Source organism: Nothoprocta perdicaria, unplaced genomic scaffold (assembly GCF_003342845.1).
Source record: "Nothoprocta perdicaria isolate Ctin4 unplaced genomic scaffold, notPer1 scaffold_350, whole genome shotgun sequence".
NCBI classification, from domain to species: domain Eukaryota; kingdom Metazoa; phylum Chordata; class Aves; order Tinamiformes; family Tinamidae; genus Nothoprocta; species Nothoprocta perdicaria.
Window position 1 is genome coordinate 45,669 of NW_020455589.1, and position 14,162 is coordinate 59,830.

The 14,162-nt window shown below is 52.4% G+C and overlaps 1 protein-coding gene across 1 annotated transcript; it reads left to right on the plus strand.

The window, feature by feature from the left end:
* The first annotated feature begins 208 nt into the window (after positions 1–208).
* MYOD1 (myogenic differentiation 1) lies at positions 209–3,268 on the plus strand. Its single transcript, XM_026044154.1, has 3 exons — positions 209–778; positions 1,926–2,004; positions 2,468–3,268. Exons 1-3 carry the CDS (start codon positions 209–211, stop codon positions 2,719–2,721), a joined length of 903 nt encoding a protein of 300 aa, XP_025899939.1. The 3' UTR covers positions 2,722–3,268.
* Positions 3,269–14,162: the final 10,894 nt, after the last annotated feature.

Consider the following 14,162-nt stretch of genomic DNA (forward strand, 5'->3'; position numbering starts at 1 on the left):
TTCCCTGCCTTCCCTCCCTCCCTCCCGCCCCGCCCCGGGCCGTCCCGTCCCGTCCCGTCCCGGGGGGCTCGGGCATAAATAGCGCCCCGGGCGGCGCTGCCGAGCGGCGGCGGCGCTCGTGGCCTCGCCTGGCTCCGGGGCGCGAGGGCTCCGCGGGCTCCGCTGCTCCCTGCTCCGCTCGCGGCCGCCCGGGCCGCCCGCCGCCCCCATGGACTTACTGGGCCCCATGGAGATGCCCGAGGGCTCCCTCTGCTCCTTCCCGCCCGTGGGCGACGACTTCTACGACGACGCGTGCTTCAGCGCGGCCGACATGCACTTCTTCGAGGAGCTGGACCCGCGGCTCGTGCACGTGGGCGGGCTGCTCAAGGGCGAGGAGCACGCGGGCCACCACCACGCGGGCCACCACCACGGGCACCYGCGCGAGGAGGAGCACGTGCGGGCGCCCAGCGGGCACCACCAGGCCGGCCGCTGCCTGCTCTGGGCCTGCAAGGCCTGCAAGAGGAAGACGACCAACGCCGACCGCCGCAAGGCCGCCACCATGCGCGAGCGGCGGCGCCTCAGCAAGGTCAACGAGGCCTTCGAGACGCTCAAGCGCTGCACCTCCACCAACCCCAACCAGCGGCTGCCCAAGGTGGAGATCCTGCGCAACGCCATCCGCTACATCGAGAGCCTGCAGGCGCTGCTGCGCGAGCAGGAGGACGCCTACTACCCGGTGCTGGAGCACTACAGCGGCGAGTCGGACGCCTCGAGCCCCCGCTCCAACTGCTCCGACGGCATGGTGAGTGCCCGCGGCGCCTCCGCRACCGCAGGACCGAGCGCCTCCTTCCCGGGAGCGCTCCGAGTGCTGCCCGGCATCTCCTCCCAGCCCTCCGCATCCTTTGGGATGGCCCAGAGGGAGGGAGGGAGGTCCCGTGGGCTTGGTGCCTGCAGGGGCTGGCAGCTCTTTGGTGACACCCGTCCTGGTAAGGGGAGCGCGGTCTCCGTCCTGGAGCCCCGTTCCTGACCTCCAGGAGAAGCTTCTCYGCTTCTCCTGCTCACTCATTGCCTTTAGACACCAACAGCAGAAAGGAGGCCCTGGGCTCTCGCTCCTCCTCGTGCATTACGGGGCAAGGCAAAAGGGAGGGAAAAGAGGGGGAGAAGAAGGGCGAGGGCCAGAGCGGGGCTCCATCCCCTAAACCTCCCTCCTGGGAGGAGAGCTTTGAGCTGCAGCCTGACTGGCGGGGGCAGGACACGGTGACCGGAGCGCAGAGCAGGGGTCACCACAAAGCACTTCCAGGGCCGGGGTTTTACAGGCTCCAGCCACAAGAGTCACAACTGAGTCAAAGACGGGGCTTACGAGGGGGACCCTGCTCAAAACATGGCCTTTTTTCAGCAAGAGCCATTATCCCAACGTGAGCGCGAGCACCAGAAGCAAACACGCTGGTCACGGCGTTGCATGTTGGCTCTTTTTTTTTTTCTATATGAAATAGCAGGGAGAGAGAAAGCCAAGGAAATTGAAAAAGCACAAAGGTGGGGCAGTGGATTTTGGGAGAAACTCATACTTGGAAAAGCCTTCAGAAATTCTATCAAAATGACTTCCTTATCTCCTTCTTAGTCGCCCTGCTGCAGTTTGAAGGTACACACGTAGGGCAGTCTCTGAGAAGGCTGGAAGGCTTCATTCCACTCCTAACAACCACGGAATCAGTTAGAACAATGCCAGTTTTCCTTTGAAGCAACTATGCCGCGCTCACAATCTGGGGGGATATTTTTCCCAGCCAAGAAAAGCTCCCTGCCATTCAAAGGAACTAGAACTGGAGGCATTTGGGCCGGGCCTGGAGCCGCGGCACAACGCGGGACGGGCGTACGGAGCCGGACGGCTCCCGGGCACGCGAGGGGGACGCGGTCCCCAGCGGGGCTCTCTCTCACGCGGCCTCTCTCCCTTGCAGCTGGAGTACAGCGGGCCGCCGTGCGGCGCTCGCCGCAGGAACAGCTACGACAGCAGCTACTTCAGCGAGGCGCCGAACGGTGAGCGCGCGCCGGCCGGCCCCGCTCCCCGCGCCCCCCCGGCCCCGGCTCAGCCCTTCGGCCCCACGAGCTGTCCTGGCAGCTCTTCCCTCTAGATGCAGTTGCAAATATGGGGGTACATTGTAGCTGTATTTCATACTCGCCATTTACAATACTGGATTAAAAATACGTTGGAATATATCCAGTAGTTTTCAGAGTTTAACTACCTTTTACATAAGGATAGTTCCAAACAGATATCACTGGATCCTGAAAACTGTACTTCAGCGGGGTCTTTTTGCCATTCCAAATCACGGTCTCAGTTTTCAGATAACTGATGCCTTCCACCAACACTCTTTTCCTCAATCTCAGCACGCTCACAGAATTGCCCYGTCAGCCACTGCTTGGGGTTCTCTGAAAAATACACCATCCTACCCATGTTAAATACCCACTGGATAAATTGACCACCTTTTCTGTCTGTCTTTAGATCCCAAGCCCGGCAAGAGTTCTGTTGTTTCTAGCCTTGACTGCCTCTCCAGCATCGTGGAGAGGATTTCCACGGATAACTCCACGTGTCCCGTCCTGCCTCCAGTGGAAAGCGTAGCTGAAGGGAGCCCCTGTTCTCCCCCAGAAGGAGCCAACCTGAGCGAGAGCGGAGTCCAAATTCCTTCCCCGCCGAGCTGCACGCCGCTTCCCCAGGAAAACAGCAGCAGCACCRACCCTATCTACCAAGTGCTATAAAGGCAGGTCCGCCCGGACGGTGCTGAAAACAAACTGTTACGTTCAGCAAAGCTCCGAGACCAGCCTCGTACCACTGAAAAGACTACTCAAGACTTCTTGTTCCAGTCCTAAAATTTCTCGAAATTCCTCCAAATGTATCACTTGTCAAACCTGTATTCCTTCAAAACACATCTAGTTATTTATTGGTTGTTAAACTAAAATTATTTAACGTGTCTAGCGATAAAGCTGTATACCATGAAATGGCCAATATTTAATCCGGGCTTTTGGGGAATAGGAACCTGGCTGTCGAAAGCAGGGGAGAAATCTACAACTCTCTAGAGTAATGGCATAACACATCCTTTCTATTACCCCTGTTCTGGCCAAAATAAGGTTGTGGACCACTTTTTATAAAAACTTTTTGTATAATTGTAAATAAGAGTTGCTTTGCAAAAAAAAAAAAGGGGAAAAAAAGGAAAAAAAAAGAAAAAATATTTAATGTTGCTTGGTTTGTCGTGCAAAACTTGAACTTTATATATTTATACAATGTGGTTGCCAAGAATGTTTTCAACAGTATTCTAAATAAAGACCCTTATTTATAAAATCCGTGGCATTATCTTGACTTTCATTAGAGCTTCTAGAATTACTAGCACATTTAGTAGTGGYGTTAAGATCTCTGCCTTGGCAGGAAGAAGATACAGCCTCTGATTCAGCAAAGAATCAAGCCCAGGCTTCAGTTGTGTTACTTTCAACTCCTTTGCATAAGTGTGTTGCTGCAAAGGGCTCTACTTTCTTCATATTGTATTTTTGTACATTTTTTAAACTCAAAGTTGAAATGTGAGGTCATTAGTACATAGTAAATGGTAACAGCATGGTAAATAAGCAGGTTCTTCTTACCCCAAAGTCCTTGTAGACTCTGTGGGCCACAATGTAGACACATTGTAGGATTTGATCTGTTAAGACTGGATAAGAACTAGGAATCTTGGTAAACTCAACTCTCCAAATTCTTTGCAGCTACCACGAGGCAAAGGTACACAGCACCACGGCACAACATAACATCGCGTCCCGCACACTTGCACGCACATTCAGATTCCCCATTCCAGTTCTAATTTTAATCTACCGTGTTCACATATTTCCAGGTAACTGAGTTCTTTGGGATTTTTCAAGAGTCATAAAGTTCAAGGGATAGAGCTCAGTTGTTCCTAAAGCTCAGGCTGGAACTTGAGCCAAAGATAGGAAGCTTTAATTTGGATTTGAACTTTCCCCATCTCTGGCAACATTACYCCAGGGATTTGTTTCTTGTTTGGAGCTTTCCTAAAAATAACCGCTGGGCTATGTTTCATTCAGTACATAAATGTGTAACCTTGCAAGCTTGCCATGAAACTGAAAAAATGTTAAGCCCTGAACAGCTTGTAACTGATAAGCTGCCACCAGGGCATATCTGCACATTTGGACATGAAGAACCAGCAGCCTCAGCCTGGCATGAAACAACCCATTGCTTTTACTTTTACTTCCCTGTGATTTACGGCTTTTGTTTTTCAAAACACCAAAAYGATCGTCATCAGCTCGACATACTTCGGTGACAGATCAGTCCCTACGTTCTCTCCTAGGTGACTATTCAAGAGGACACAYGTGCAGCTCCTACCTGTTGAGCAGGAAATTCGTCAGGATTGCCTCCCGCTCCTCCGCGCTCGTGTCAGGGCTCCCTGTGGAGGCGCCGGCRGCCTCGCATGGACGCCACGACGCGGCTGCTCCTCCGGTGGCACCGGCGTGCCTGGAGCTTGCTGCTTTTCCCGAGGTTGGAGCCCGTTTCKGGGGCAGGGGCTGCTCCTGGGTGACTCCATGGAGGCTGGTTGCTGGAAAGGGCATCTTTGAGGGGCTCCCGCAGGTCCCACTGTGGGCAGAAACACAGGGCAGGCAGCACGAGTCGAGTTTCCCCTTTGAGTTCCCAGTTAAACTCACAACTCAGACGAACCCAAGAGTGCCAGTTTAYTCCAGCACGAACGAAGAGCCCCTCTCACGTGGCCAGAAAAATGGGCTGGACTGAGCCAAATCCCCAACACAAAGACCAAAAGCAACACCTGTGGGGCCTCACGGGCAACACCGCTCCGGCCTCGCGGGCAACACCGCTCCGGGCCTCGCACGTCAGCACCCGCACAGACCAACACCCCACTTTTCGTTGCCTCCAGCAAAACCCCGACCGTGCCCTGGCACAAAGGAGCCCCGCGCGGGGCCCTGCGCGCCGCGGCCGCACGCAGAGCCCCGGGCGGCCACGCGCGCCGTCGCGCTCCACCACGCACGCGCAGCTCCCCCGAAGGCACGGGCACTGCGCTGCACCCATTTATTTTAGCCACCCAACTTTCCACATGCTGATGTTAACGTTACAGCAGAGAACAAGCATTTAGCACATCCCAAAATAGATGGATGGATAAAGAAGAAAATATTCATACATTTACTATGCAGAACCCATCTTTTCCCTGCAGAGCTCAGGGAGGAAAGACCACTGCAGCAAGGGCAAAGAGATCGGTGCCAATAACTATACGTTTAGATTACAGCTATGCTCAGCTTTGAACTTAAATAAGGAAAAGCGTGTGTCCTGCCTGCACAACTTCTTCCTGCCTCTTTCTAAGGTAATCTATTAAAAATAAATGCCTGAAGCTTCTTTGCTCCTCTGTGCCTGCCGAAGACGGCACGTCACCGACGGGACACGGCAGTCCTGGAGGGCAAACACTTTGGAGCAGGGGACGTACGGCCTCAGAGCTGCAGTCTGGGCAGCAACAGGGAGCAAAGGCAGGGCTGAGGAGCAGGTACATGGGGGGCCCAACGTTTACAAAGTCACCTCTCAAAACAGGCTCCTAAAGCTGCTTTTTGGCATTCAAGGCCAATCCTAGGGGGCAAAGAGCAGCGCGGCTTGGTCGCGGGAAGCCGCCCAGCTTGTGCCCCATGCGCCAGGGAGGGGACATCAGGAAACCACCAGACACCCGGCCTGGGGGTCAGCAGCCAAGCATTGAACGGGATGGGGCACCTAAAGAAACATTGATTTAAAAAATCTGACGCCCYGTCCATGTTGCACCAGGAGGCAGAGCTGGGGCGAGGGCCAGGGCCAGGCACCCTGCTCCACGACACAGTCACCTGGCTACGGACAAACAGAGGAAAGTAGCCACCTTTGAGCAGCAAGATAAACGTGCAGCTCAGCAACGCTTGATGTGGTCATTTGAGAGAGCCACAAAGAAGCTGCATGACAAAACCAGCATTACTGATTTATCTCATTCAAACCATTCCTCCAGATAAAGGGAAATAGAATACATTTTTACTTCATTTGTATATGCTAAATACTTTGATTTTGCTGTTTTGTCAGGTTATTTACAAGTACAAATGAGGATGAAGTGGGTTTTTTTTTTCTAATTGCAATATATTGCAACAAGKAGAATTTAAATAAATTTTCAATTTTCAATAAATTTTCAATAAATTTAAATAAAAAGTTTTTTTGGAAGTAACAAAGTTGCTTTTCAGTAGTATAGAGGTTACTAACCAGCAACATTTCCAAAATCATTACCCAAGCTGCTAAAGAATTCCTTCACATACCAAAACCTAAATTACAGGTAAAAGAAAAAAAAAAACATATGCATTTTTTTTTAATATTTTATCACCTATATCCAGATATATTAAAGAAGTACTAGCTTGGTGCCTGCATTGTACCAGATGCTGTTCTTCTAAAGTTACTCATCATTTTGAACACAAGCTGAAACCCCTACAGAGGCCCCTGAAAGCAGAAGGAAAAACAGAATCCCTGCTATTTCTCTAAGGAGAAAACAAGCATCAGGCTACATTTTGCAAGCAGGGTCAAGCAGTGCAAAGGGCAAAACCTGCTAACCCTAACCCTCAAGTGGTCCTACCACCTGCACAGAACTACATTCACAGGCAGAGGGGCTCATGAAGTCACTACTAATGCTTCTCAGCTCCCCTTGAACCTCTTTAAAAACTTAAGTTTTCAATAAACCCATGGCAAAATCTGGACCTCCTAGACCAGAGCATCTTCTTAGACCCTCCTCCTCGAAGGAGCACAGCTGGGAAGGACAGTGAGGTGGCCAGGGGTCTCCTTGCATAGCCTGAGGTTTCAGTGCTGCAAGACAGTGAGCAGTCCCAGGGCAAAGCAGGACCCTCCTCGGTCCCACAGGACACTTAGGACGGGCTCTGGACACCCAGAAATTGCCCTATGGGGCAAGAGACGGGGGCCAGGCACCTACCCTGGCCTGCATGGACACCTCTCAATAAAAGCCTTAATGCAGTGAGCTAAACAGTGACAACTGTGCTGTCCCCTCTCCACAGCATCACCCAGGGCCTGCCCAGTTATAAAGTCAGTGAACACTTCACGTGCACTTTCATTCTGAAAGGTCAATAGTATTTTTATGTTGTACACAGTGCCTTAAAATCACACCAGCCATTGTGCTATTTGCTATCCGACTCCGTGAACCACCAACCCCAGCACTGCTGAAACAGGGCATCAACACGGAGACAAATCCTCTGCCTGGACTGAGGCTTGCTGCTATTTATAAGAAATATATTCAGAATTCTCACAGGTAAAAACTCCCTTCATTGGAAAATAGTTGGTGTTTTTATCCCTTGGAGTCGCATTCACCTGGAGTCCTGGTGCTCAGCAGCCTCAGCTAATGCCACGAGGACAGACGTGTAAAACAGCTCTCCCAGTGTCAAAGAGCAGGGCGCTGCCTCTGGAAGTGCTGGATAAAAGACGGGCCCAAGCTGCACAAAACAGATTCCACAGATTCAAAACCGTTTTTTAATGCTGCTTTAGCACCTGCTTGAGCCCCTTTATAATGATAAACCCCTCCACTTTACCCCAAATCCCACAGTCTGCCCCTCACCTCTCCGCGAGCCCCATGGGGGCTGTTTAAGCCCCGCAACCCGAGTCCTCGGCAGCCTCTGAGCCCACCTGGAGTCGCTTTTGGKCCAACAGCCGCATCTGCTGGACAGCTCGGAAACTGCGTTTGCTCCCAACATCCCCTTTCTGAGGGATTCAAAGGCCTCTTTTCTCACCTTGCCAAAATAGAAAGGTAGATATTGGGGAGACTGCAAAAAGAGTCCCAAGTGCCAGGCACAGRAAAGAAAAAGCAGTAAGCATTTCCCTTCCAGACTGGCTTCTAAAGAAGCAGAAAGGAAAACTGAAGGGGTAGCATGATGTTATACTGCTGGCAAAATGTGTGCCAAGTGGTTTGTGTGCCTTTGTTCACTTAACAAAAGAGAAAATRTATATAAATCAACAAAGGAGAGGGAAAAGCGAGGCCCTCTCAGCTCCCACGCGACTCACACGAGGCTGGGGGAGAGGTGGCCAGCGCAGCCAGGACGCGGTGGCGACGACGGCTTTCCTGAGGCTGGCACGTAATTCCCGGGCCCGGGATACTCAGAAATACATGGACCACTGCTCCCTCGTAGCAAAACAAGCAGCAGCTGCATTATGGTGTCTGCCAACCTGCACACGCCAGGCACCACTTTTTCCACACCGCTGGAGGGCAGCATTTCTACAAAAAAAAAAGTAAAAATTAAATGCAGTCTCTTCAGTGCATGGATTTTTTTTTTTCCTCCTCTCCCCTAAACTTTCATACAGCTCCCTTCATCAGTTCCAGGACAGATTATCATTGCACACCAAGACAACTGGAATTACAGAGCCAAATTCCTACCAAACGTAACCTCACCCCTCCTACTGGCAGGTGACTCCGCGCTGGCCCCCTCACCTGCAGGAATCACCACRGTGAGCCCAAACTCTCGGCTCGGGGGATTCTCTTCTGTGCAAAGTGTGGGGCTTCAAGGCCCACGCAGCCCGGCATTGCTACCGGCTGCTACGCATCTACAGGACAACTCACAAAGGGGACACCCAGGTGCTCCCAGGTGCCCAAGTGGGGGCCCACACGTGCCCCCCAGACGCTGCACAAGAGCCAACTATGTTGAACAGCAGGAAGGGAAAACCAAAATAAAGCGGCGTGCCTGATTAACAAAGCGAGAGATGGAGCCAGCCCTTTGGCTTGACCCGCTTCCAAGAGAGACGCTACATCCAACRGCCAGGGCAACTCTGGAAGAAATGAATGGAGGTGCTGGGAGGGGCTGGGAAGCAAGGGTAAAAATAGCACATCAGGTGTTATCCCGCTTGCTTGTTTGCCAAGGACACTTCAGCTTTAGCTGCTTGTTGCTTTTCCTGGCATGCTCAGAAACATACAAGCAAGTATAAAAGCATTAGTATTGCTGCCACTTAATTGTAATTTCTTAAAATTTATCTTTTCCCCACCTATTAAATCTAAGCCTAAGGTCAAGAGAAACCATCATTTTGAGTGACTGAATCACAGGATAGGATCATTTCTGAAAGATACATCAGGAGCTGTATCTTTAATTATATGAGCAAAACCAGCTTTAAGAATCACCTCCCCACAGGAGTTCCCTGAGGAATAAGCTGCCAGAGTTTATTCCTGTCCGGCCTTTGCAGGAGGCTTSGATTTCAGCGTGGGCCGGGAAGAGGGAAGCTCCGGTACCAAATCCGGACCTCAGCTCTTCGCRTCTCGCTCAGAATCTTGATCACATGAAGCACAGATGACCTTAAACACCTTAACCTCTTGCTAGTTAAAAGCAAACTACTGCCCACATGGAGATGGCCTTGTGGTCCCATCACCTGCAATCCCTCCTGGCTGTGGGCACAGAGCAGCCTGGACTTTACCGAAATTGGACACGTTTGTTCTAYAGCTCTAGGGCTAGGGATGTAGCATCTTTTGTTACGTGGCAGTTACACAAATATTGAGGATTACTCTGCACATGCCTTGCGCTTGGCCCTAGCTTTTCGTGTGCAAGAGCTGGCGGAGGGCAGCCTGCTGCCAGGTGACAGGTACCGGACACGGCGGGCGAGCTCAGGCTGCCACAGACTCCGAGCTCCGTAAGCACCAGGGTCCATCCTCTCCAGGCTCCTCTGTCGGCAGCCGCTGCCCGCCGCGTCTCGCGGAGCCGGCCCCGTGCCAGGGAGGAGCGGGGCTGGTGTCACACCCGAGACGCCCTCGCGCTGCCGCTGCAACGGGGACTCCGCGGGCTGCCGCCTGTCCAAAGCTGCTCCTCAGGCGGGGACGGCAAAACGTCATTCCCTCTTCTCTGAGCAAACAGTGAATATTAACAACAGAGACAGARAAAACTCATTACATCATTTAAATGTGACAGCTGCTGGGCTTACAGTGATCTCTGCAGGTATATTGTGCAGTTAGGTGGCTCATCTTCTCCATGGCTCTGCTTTGTGGTGAGTGAAGGGATCCCTATCACTATCAGCCACGGCTTTTTYACATTGTCATAAATCACGCGATATAGAAAAAAACACCCAAATAACCTCTACTTGAGTCTCTTCTATTTTGGACTCCCGGGGCTACGTTTCCAGACACCCCTGACCTTTAATGCTGAAGCTGCAGCGGGCGCACGCGGCTCTCCTGCTGGCCTCGTGCCACCGCCACGCACGTGGCCACTGCCCCGCTGCCTGCAGGCTGCCTCGAGCTGGCTGGAACGAAAACACTTGGCATTTTTAACCAGGGCAATCAGCTTCATGCTTTCACCTCTGCAGGTTCTGATTTAAATTCTGATTTAGCCCCATTTCTGATTGGACTTACGGCATCYTCAAAGCTCTTGGGCCTTCCACCAGGTGTGCCTGGAGGAGCCTTCACACACAGGTGGCGTTTTGTCCCCACTGCTGCTCCACGTACGTCACTAGACGCAGGGCACGCTCCGCAGCTCCTCAGCACTCCTGGCTTAGAGGGGAAGCCGYGTCAGTAAGACAAGCAACGTGGAAACCAAGCTGAGCAAGAATCCATTGCTTCCCAAACAAAACTAGAAGAGAAACTGAGCTAAGCAAACGTAATTAGCTGGGTTTGGTCCCAGACAGTTTGATATATATATACATACATATACGAGTGAGCGTATACACCTGTAAAAAACCTCAGCATTCAAATTCTGGTGTGCAGCGAGGCAAGGCACCTGGCAAGGCCTGAGCTAGCCAACATTTTGGGAAGGGCCAGAAAGCCTCCAGAACTGCCACGTCTCTCCCTGCAACACATTGCTCTGCTCCTCTCCTTGCACCGTGCAGAGGAGGGCTACGGAAGGCTGCTGCAGTCGCAGTGCGTCTGCATGGATGTCCAAGGACCATTTAGGGTGAAAGCAAACAATAACCTAAAATACTTTGAAATTTATATACAGAAGGCAATCTTCACTAATCTTAACTACAGGCATTTTAATGTGGAAAAACAATAAAAAAAAAAACTAGAGAAATGTATTTCATATTTAATACTGTCCTCGCTGTGCACTTGATAAYCGGGCACCGCTTTCCTCCCAGAGCCCTCGCAGAGGTGGCCAGCGTGTCACTGGGGGTGCTCCGGCAGGGCCGGGTCCCGCACCGGGGCGAGGCTGAGGCAAGCGTGGGGCAAACCCCACGGCAGCGGCGCCTCCCGTGTCCTGCAGGCAGCCGGGGGGCGCGTGGGGCTGCTGCAAACGCTGCCTCCTTCCCCGTTACCCTGCAGCCGCTCGGCCGGTGCTGCCGGGACCGGCGACTCTCCGTTCCCAGCACTGGCCCCAGGGCCCTGACACAAGGTGGATTTTGCTTCCCGTTCGCTCACAGTGTRTAAATCCCAGTTATATGCAAAAGAAAGGCAGCAGATTTCCCACTTAGTGCCAATTATTTAGCTAGCGTCGCTGGAGCTATTATCTCTCTTCATATGCAGCGCACAAAGAATTACTTCAACGGGATTAAATATTGTCATATTTCACGGGACCGGCTGGGTAAATATTTACAAAGCTGGAGAACAGCAAAGAAATCTCAGAGTTATTGAGATTATCAATATCAAATATTGAGAAGCTGGGTTAATCGAGGGATTTAAGCGGCGCTTTAAAAACATTTGTGGCACCATCCTGGAGATTTATCTGAAACACTCCCACCTTGCAACACCCAAGCTTCTCCACGCAGTTTACAGCACTAATGATTTACAGCTCATTTTCCTGTCTGCCTCTCCGGGACCGTCTCCGTCGCTCCTGCGAGCTCAGGGCGGGCTGCTGCAGCAGGAACAGGCGGGGGAAGTGAATCATTCAGTGAGAAACACAGCTCTGCCTTCAACTAAAACCATCCGGGAAGGAAACATCCTGACCATTCGGATGCACTAGTCAGCTGTCAAGCAGGTCCCCACCTCGCATAAAATGCAGCCTTTCCATCAGAAAGACCCTAAATCTGTGGTTAAACAAACAGCATTTGATGCACTGAGAACTGCAGGCCCCGCTCAAGAGGGGCCTGGCGCTTCCCGCTCCGTGCTCTGCGTGTAGGATTTGTAAAAACAGGAGTTTCCATCCAGGCACTGCTGTCTGTCGATAAGTTTGTGCAGCTGCAAACGGGCTGAGACTTTGGAAAAGTTGCTGCAGCAACAGCAGAGTTTTGCTGCTGCAAAGCACTGAGCGGGCCATTCAGCACGCCAAGCTCCCCCAAGGTCTCTCGAAAACAGATTGCCTATAAAATAAAGAACCATTTCTAGCAATTCCTGGAGCTCCAACTATATTGCATGGTGGGAGCTCAACAGTCCAGTYCAACCTGCACCCCAGTTTGCTCTTTCCAAGAGGCAGATTTGGACCCTTCGCACCGTGCCCCCGGTAACACTAATTTGGCAGCTTCCATAGGGACATTTTCCTGCTACGCTGACATGAAACCCAGTTTTGAGTTGGCTTTTTTCTGCACCACGTCCACACCAGCGCTCTGGCAAAGGCTCCCGAAGGAACGTGCAGCCCCTTCCCTCGGTGCCGCAGGCTGCTCCCTACGAACGGAGCAGGGGGACACGCGACACGGTAGGTCAAGTGCTCAGCACGCAAAAAACCCAGGCGCCAGASAGAGATCTGTGCTGAAACACGGCGCTGTTGTCATCAGTGACCAGGAGAGAGCACAGGCTGCGTGATGGCAGCCGGGCACTTGCGGACCTGTGTTCCAGCCCTCCCTGGCTTGTTCCGAGACCGTAACTCTTACAAATTAATCTCTCCCTTCCTTTGAACTTCTTCCAGGTCTAAAATATCTTTGCTCCTCGCTTGCRTTCATAGTTAGCTTGCACATAACATCATTCTGTTCCCTCACCTTCCAACGTCATTTTCCCTCTTCACGTTGTTGCTGTTGTTAGAATAGGCCAAAAAGTTTGTGCACAAAAGCTTTCCTTGAACATAACCTTGGAAAATGGCTCCTGGACTGGACTATGGAGTCATCTAGTTAAGCTGGGAGCTTTGTTTGATCTGTCAGACCAGCATCTTCCATAAAGGGTAAAAGGMCTCCCAAAAACACAAAAATTAGAAGAAACAAGAGCGAGACCTTAGCTCCCAAGTTATCTAAAGTTATCGCTCCTCAAGCTCAGGAGTATTAGGGAATCTATGCTAAATCTCCCCCACATGGAGAGGAAAGCTGACCTGGGATCACAACAGAAAYCTCTGATGTTCTTTGCAGCACTGAGCAGAGAGCAGAAGCTTAAGGGGCAGCCTGCAAAGCCACAGGGCAGTGTTACCTTGTGGCCCAAACTCAGGCTTCCCTCTAAAACCCGGCTTACCTCTCAGCAGGCACCGCGACCCCGGGGATGCTGAAGCGCAGGGCAGGAATTGCGATCCCGGAACGCTGGATACGGAGGGGAAAGAGGGATTATTCTTCCTGCATCACCACAATGGAGGAGACAACGGGATGACCCAAAGCAATTACAATTACAATTAGCAGGGAGACCCAAAGCAATTACAATTAGCAGGGAGAGCGACTCCCATTTCTGGAATACAGCAGTCCAAAGACTAAAACAGCTCTGTGTCTAAAACCAAGCTCCCGCTATGGGAAACGTTGGCATGGGGGCGCAGCTCAGGCTGTGACAGTGCCCACGGCTTCAAYGGGGCAGCTCAGGACACAGGTTTATTCCTCTGTATCCCCTGGGCATCCCGGCAGGCTGCCGCCTGGAGGATTCCTACATCCTACCCTGCCCCGGACTTCACCTAGTCCCAGCTCAAGGCAGTTGTTTATCTAAACCCCTCTCCAGGTGCGAGAGCCAGCTCACGGAATCACACGGCAGCCCTGGACGACCGATGGGTTGCAGCGGATCCTGGCGGATCCTGGTGCCCCAGGYGCGTTCCCTGTTCCCAGCAGCCCTGCACAACCGGCCAACTCCGGCTCCTCGCACATCCCAGCACTCGCCGGGGCGTTTCAACTCCTCCTAACGTGGAAACCGCGCAACCATTTGCTCATTGGGTAAAACAGACAAGACTTCCGTGGAAACAGCAGCCAACGCCTGGACACGGGCAACCGCCTTCACACACCGCGCGCCCCCGGGCTAGGCCGCCCTTCCAGGGCCGGGAAGGGGCAGCGGGAAGAGCCCGGCGGGAAGGGGCAGCGGGAAGCGCCCGGCGGCAGCGCGGCGGCTCCGCGGGACCCGGATGAGGGC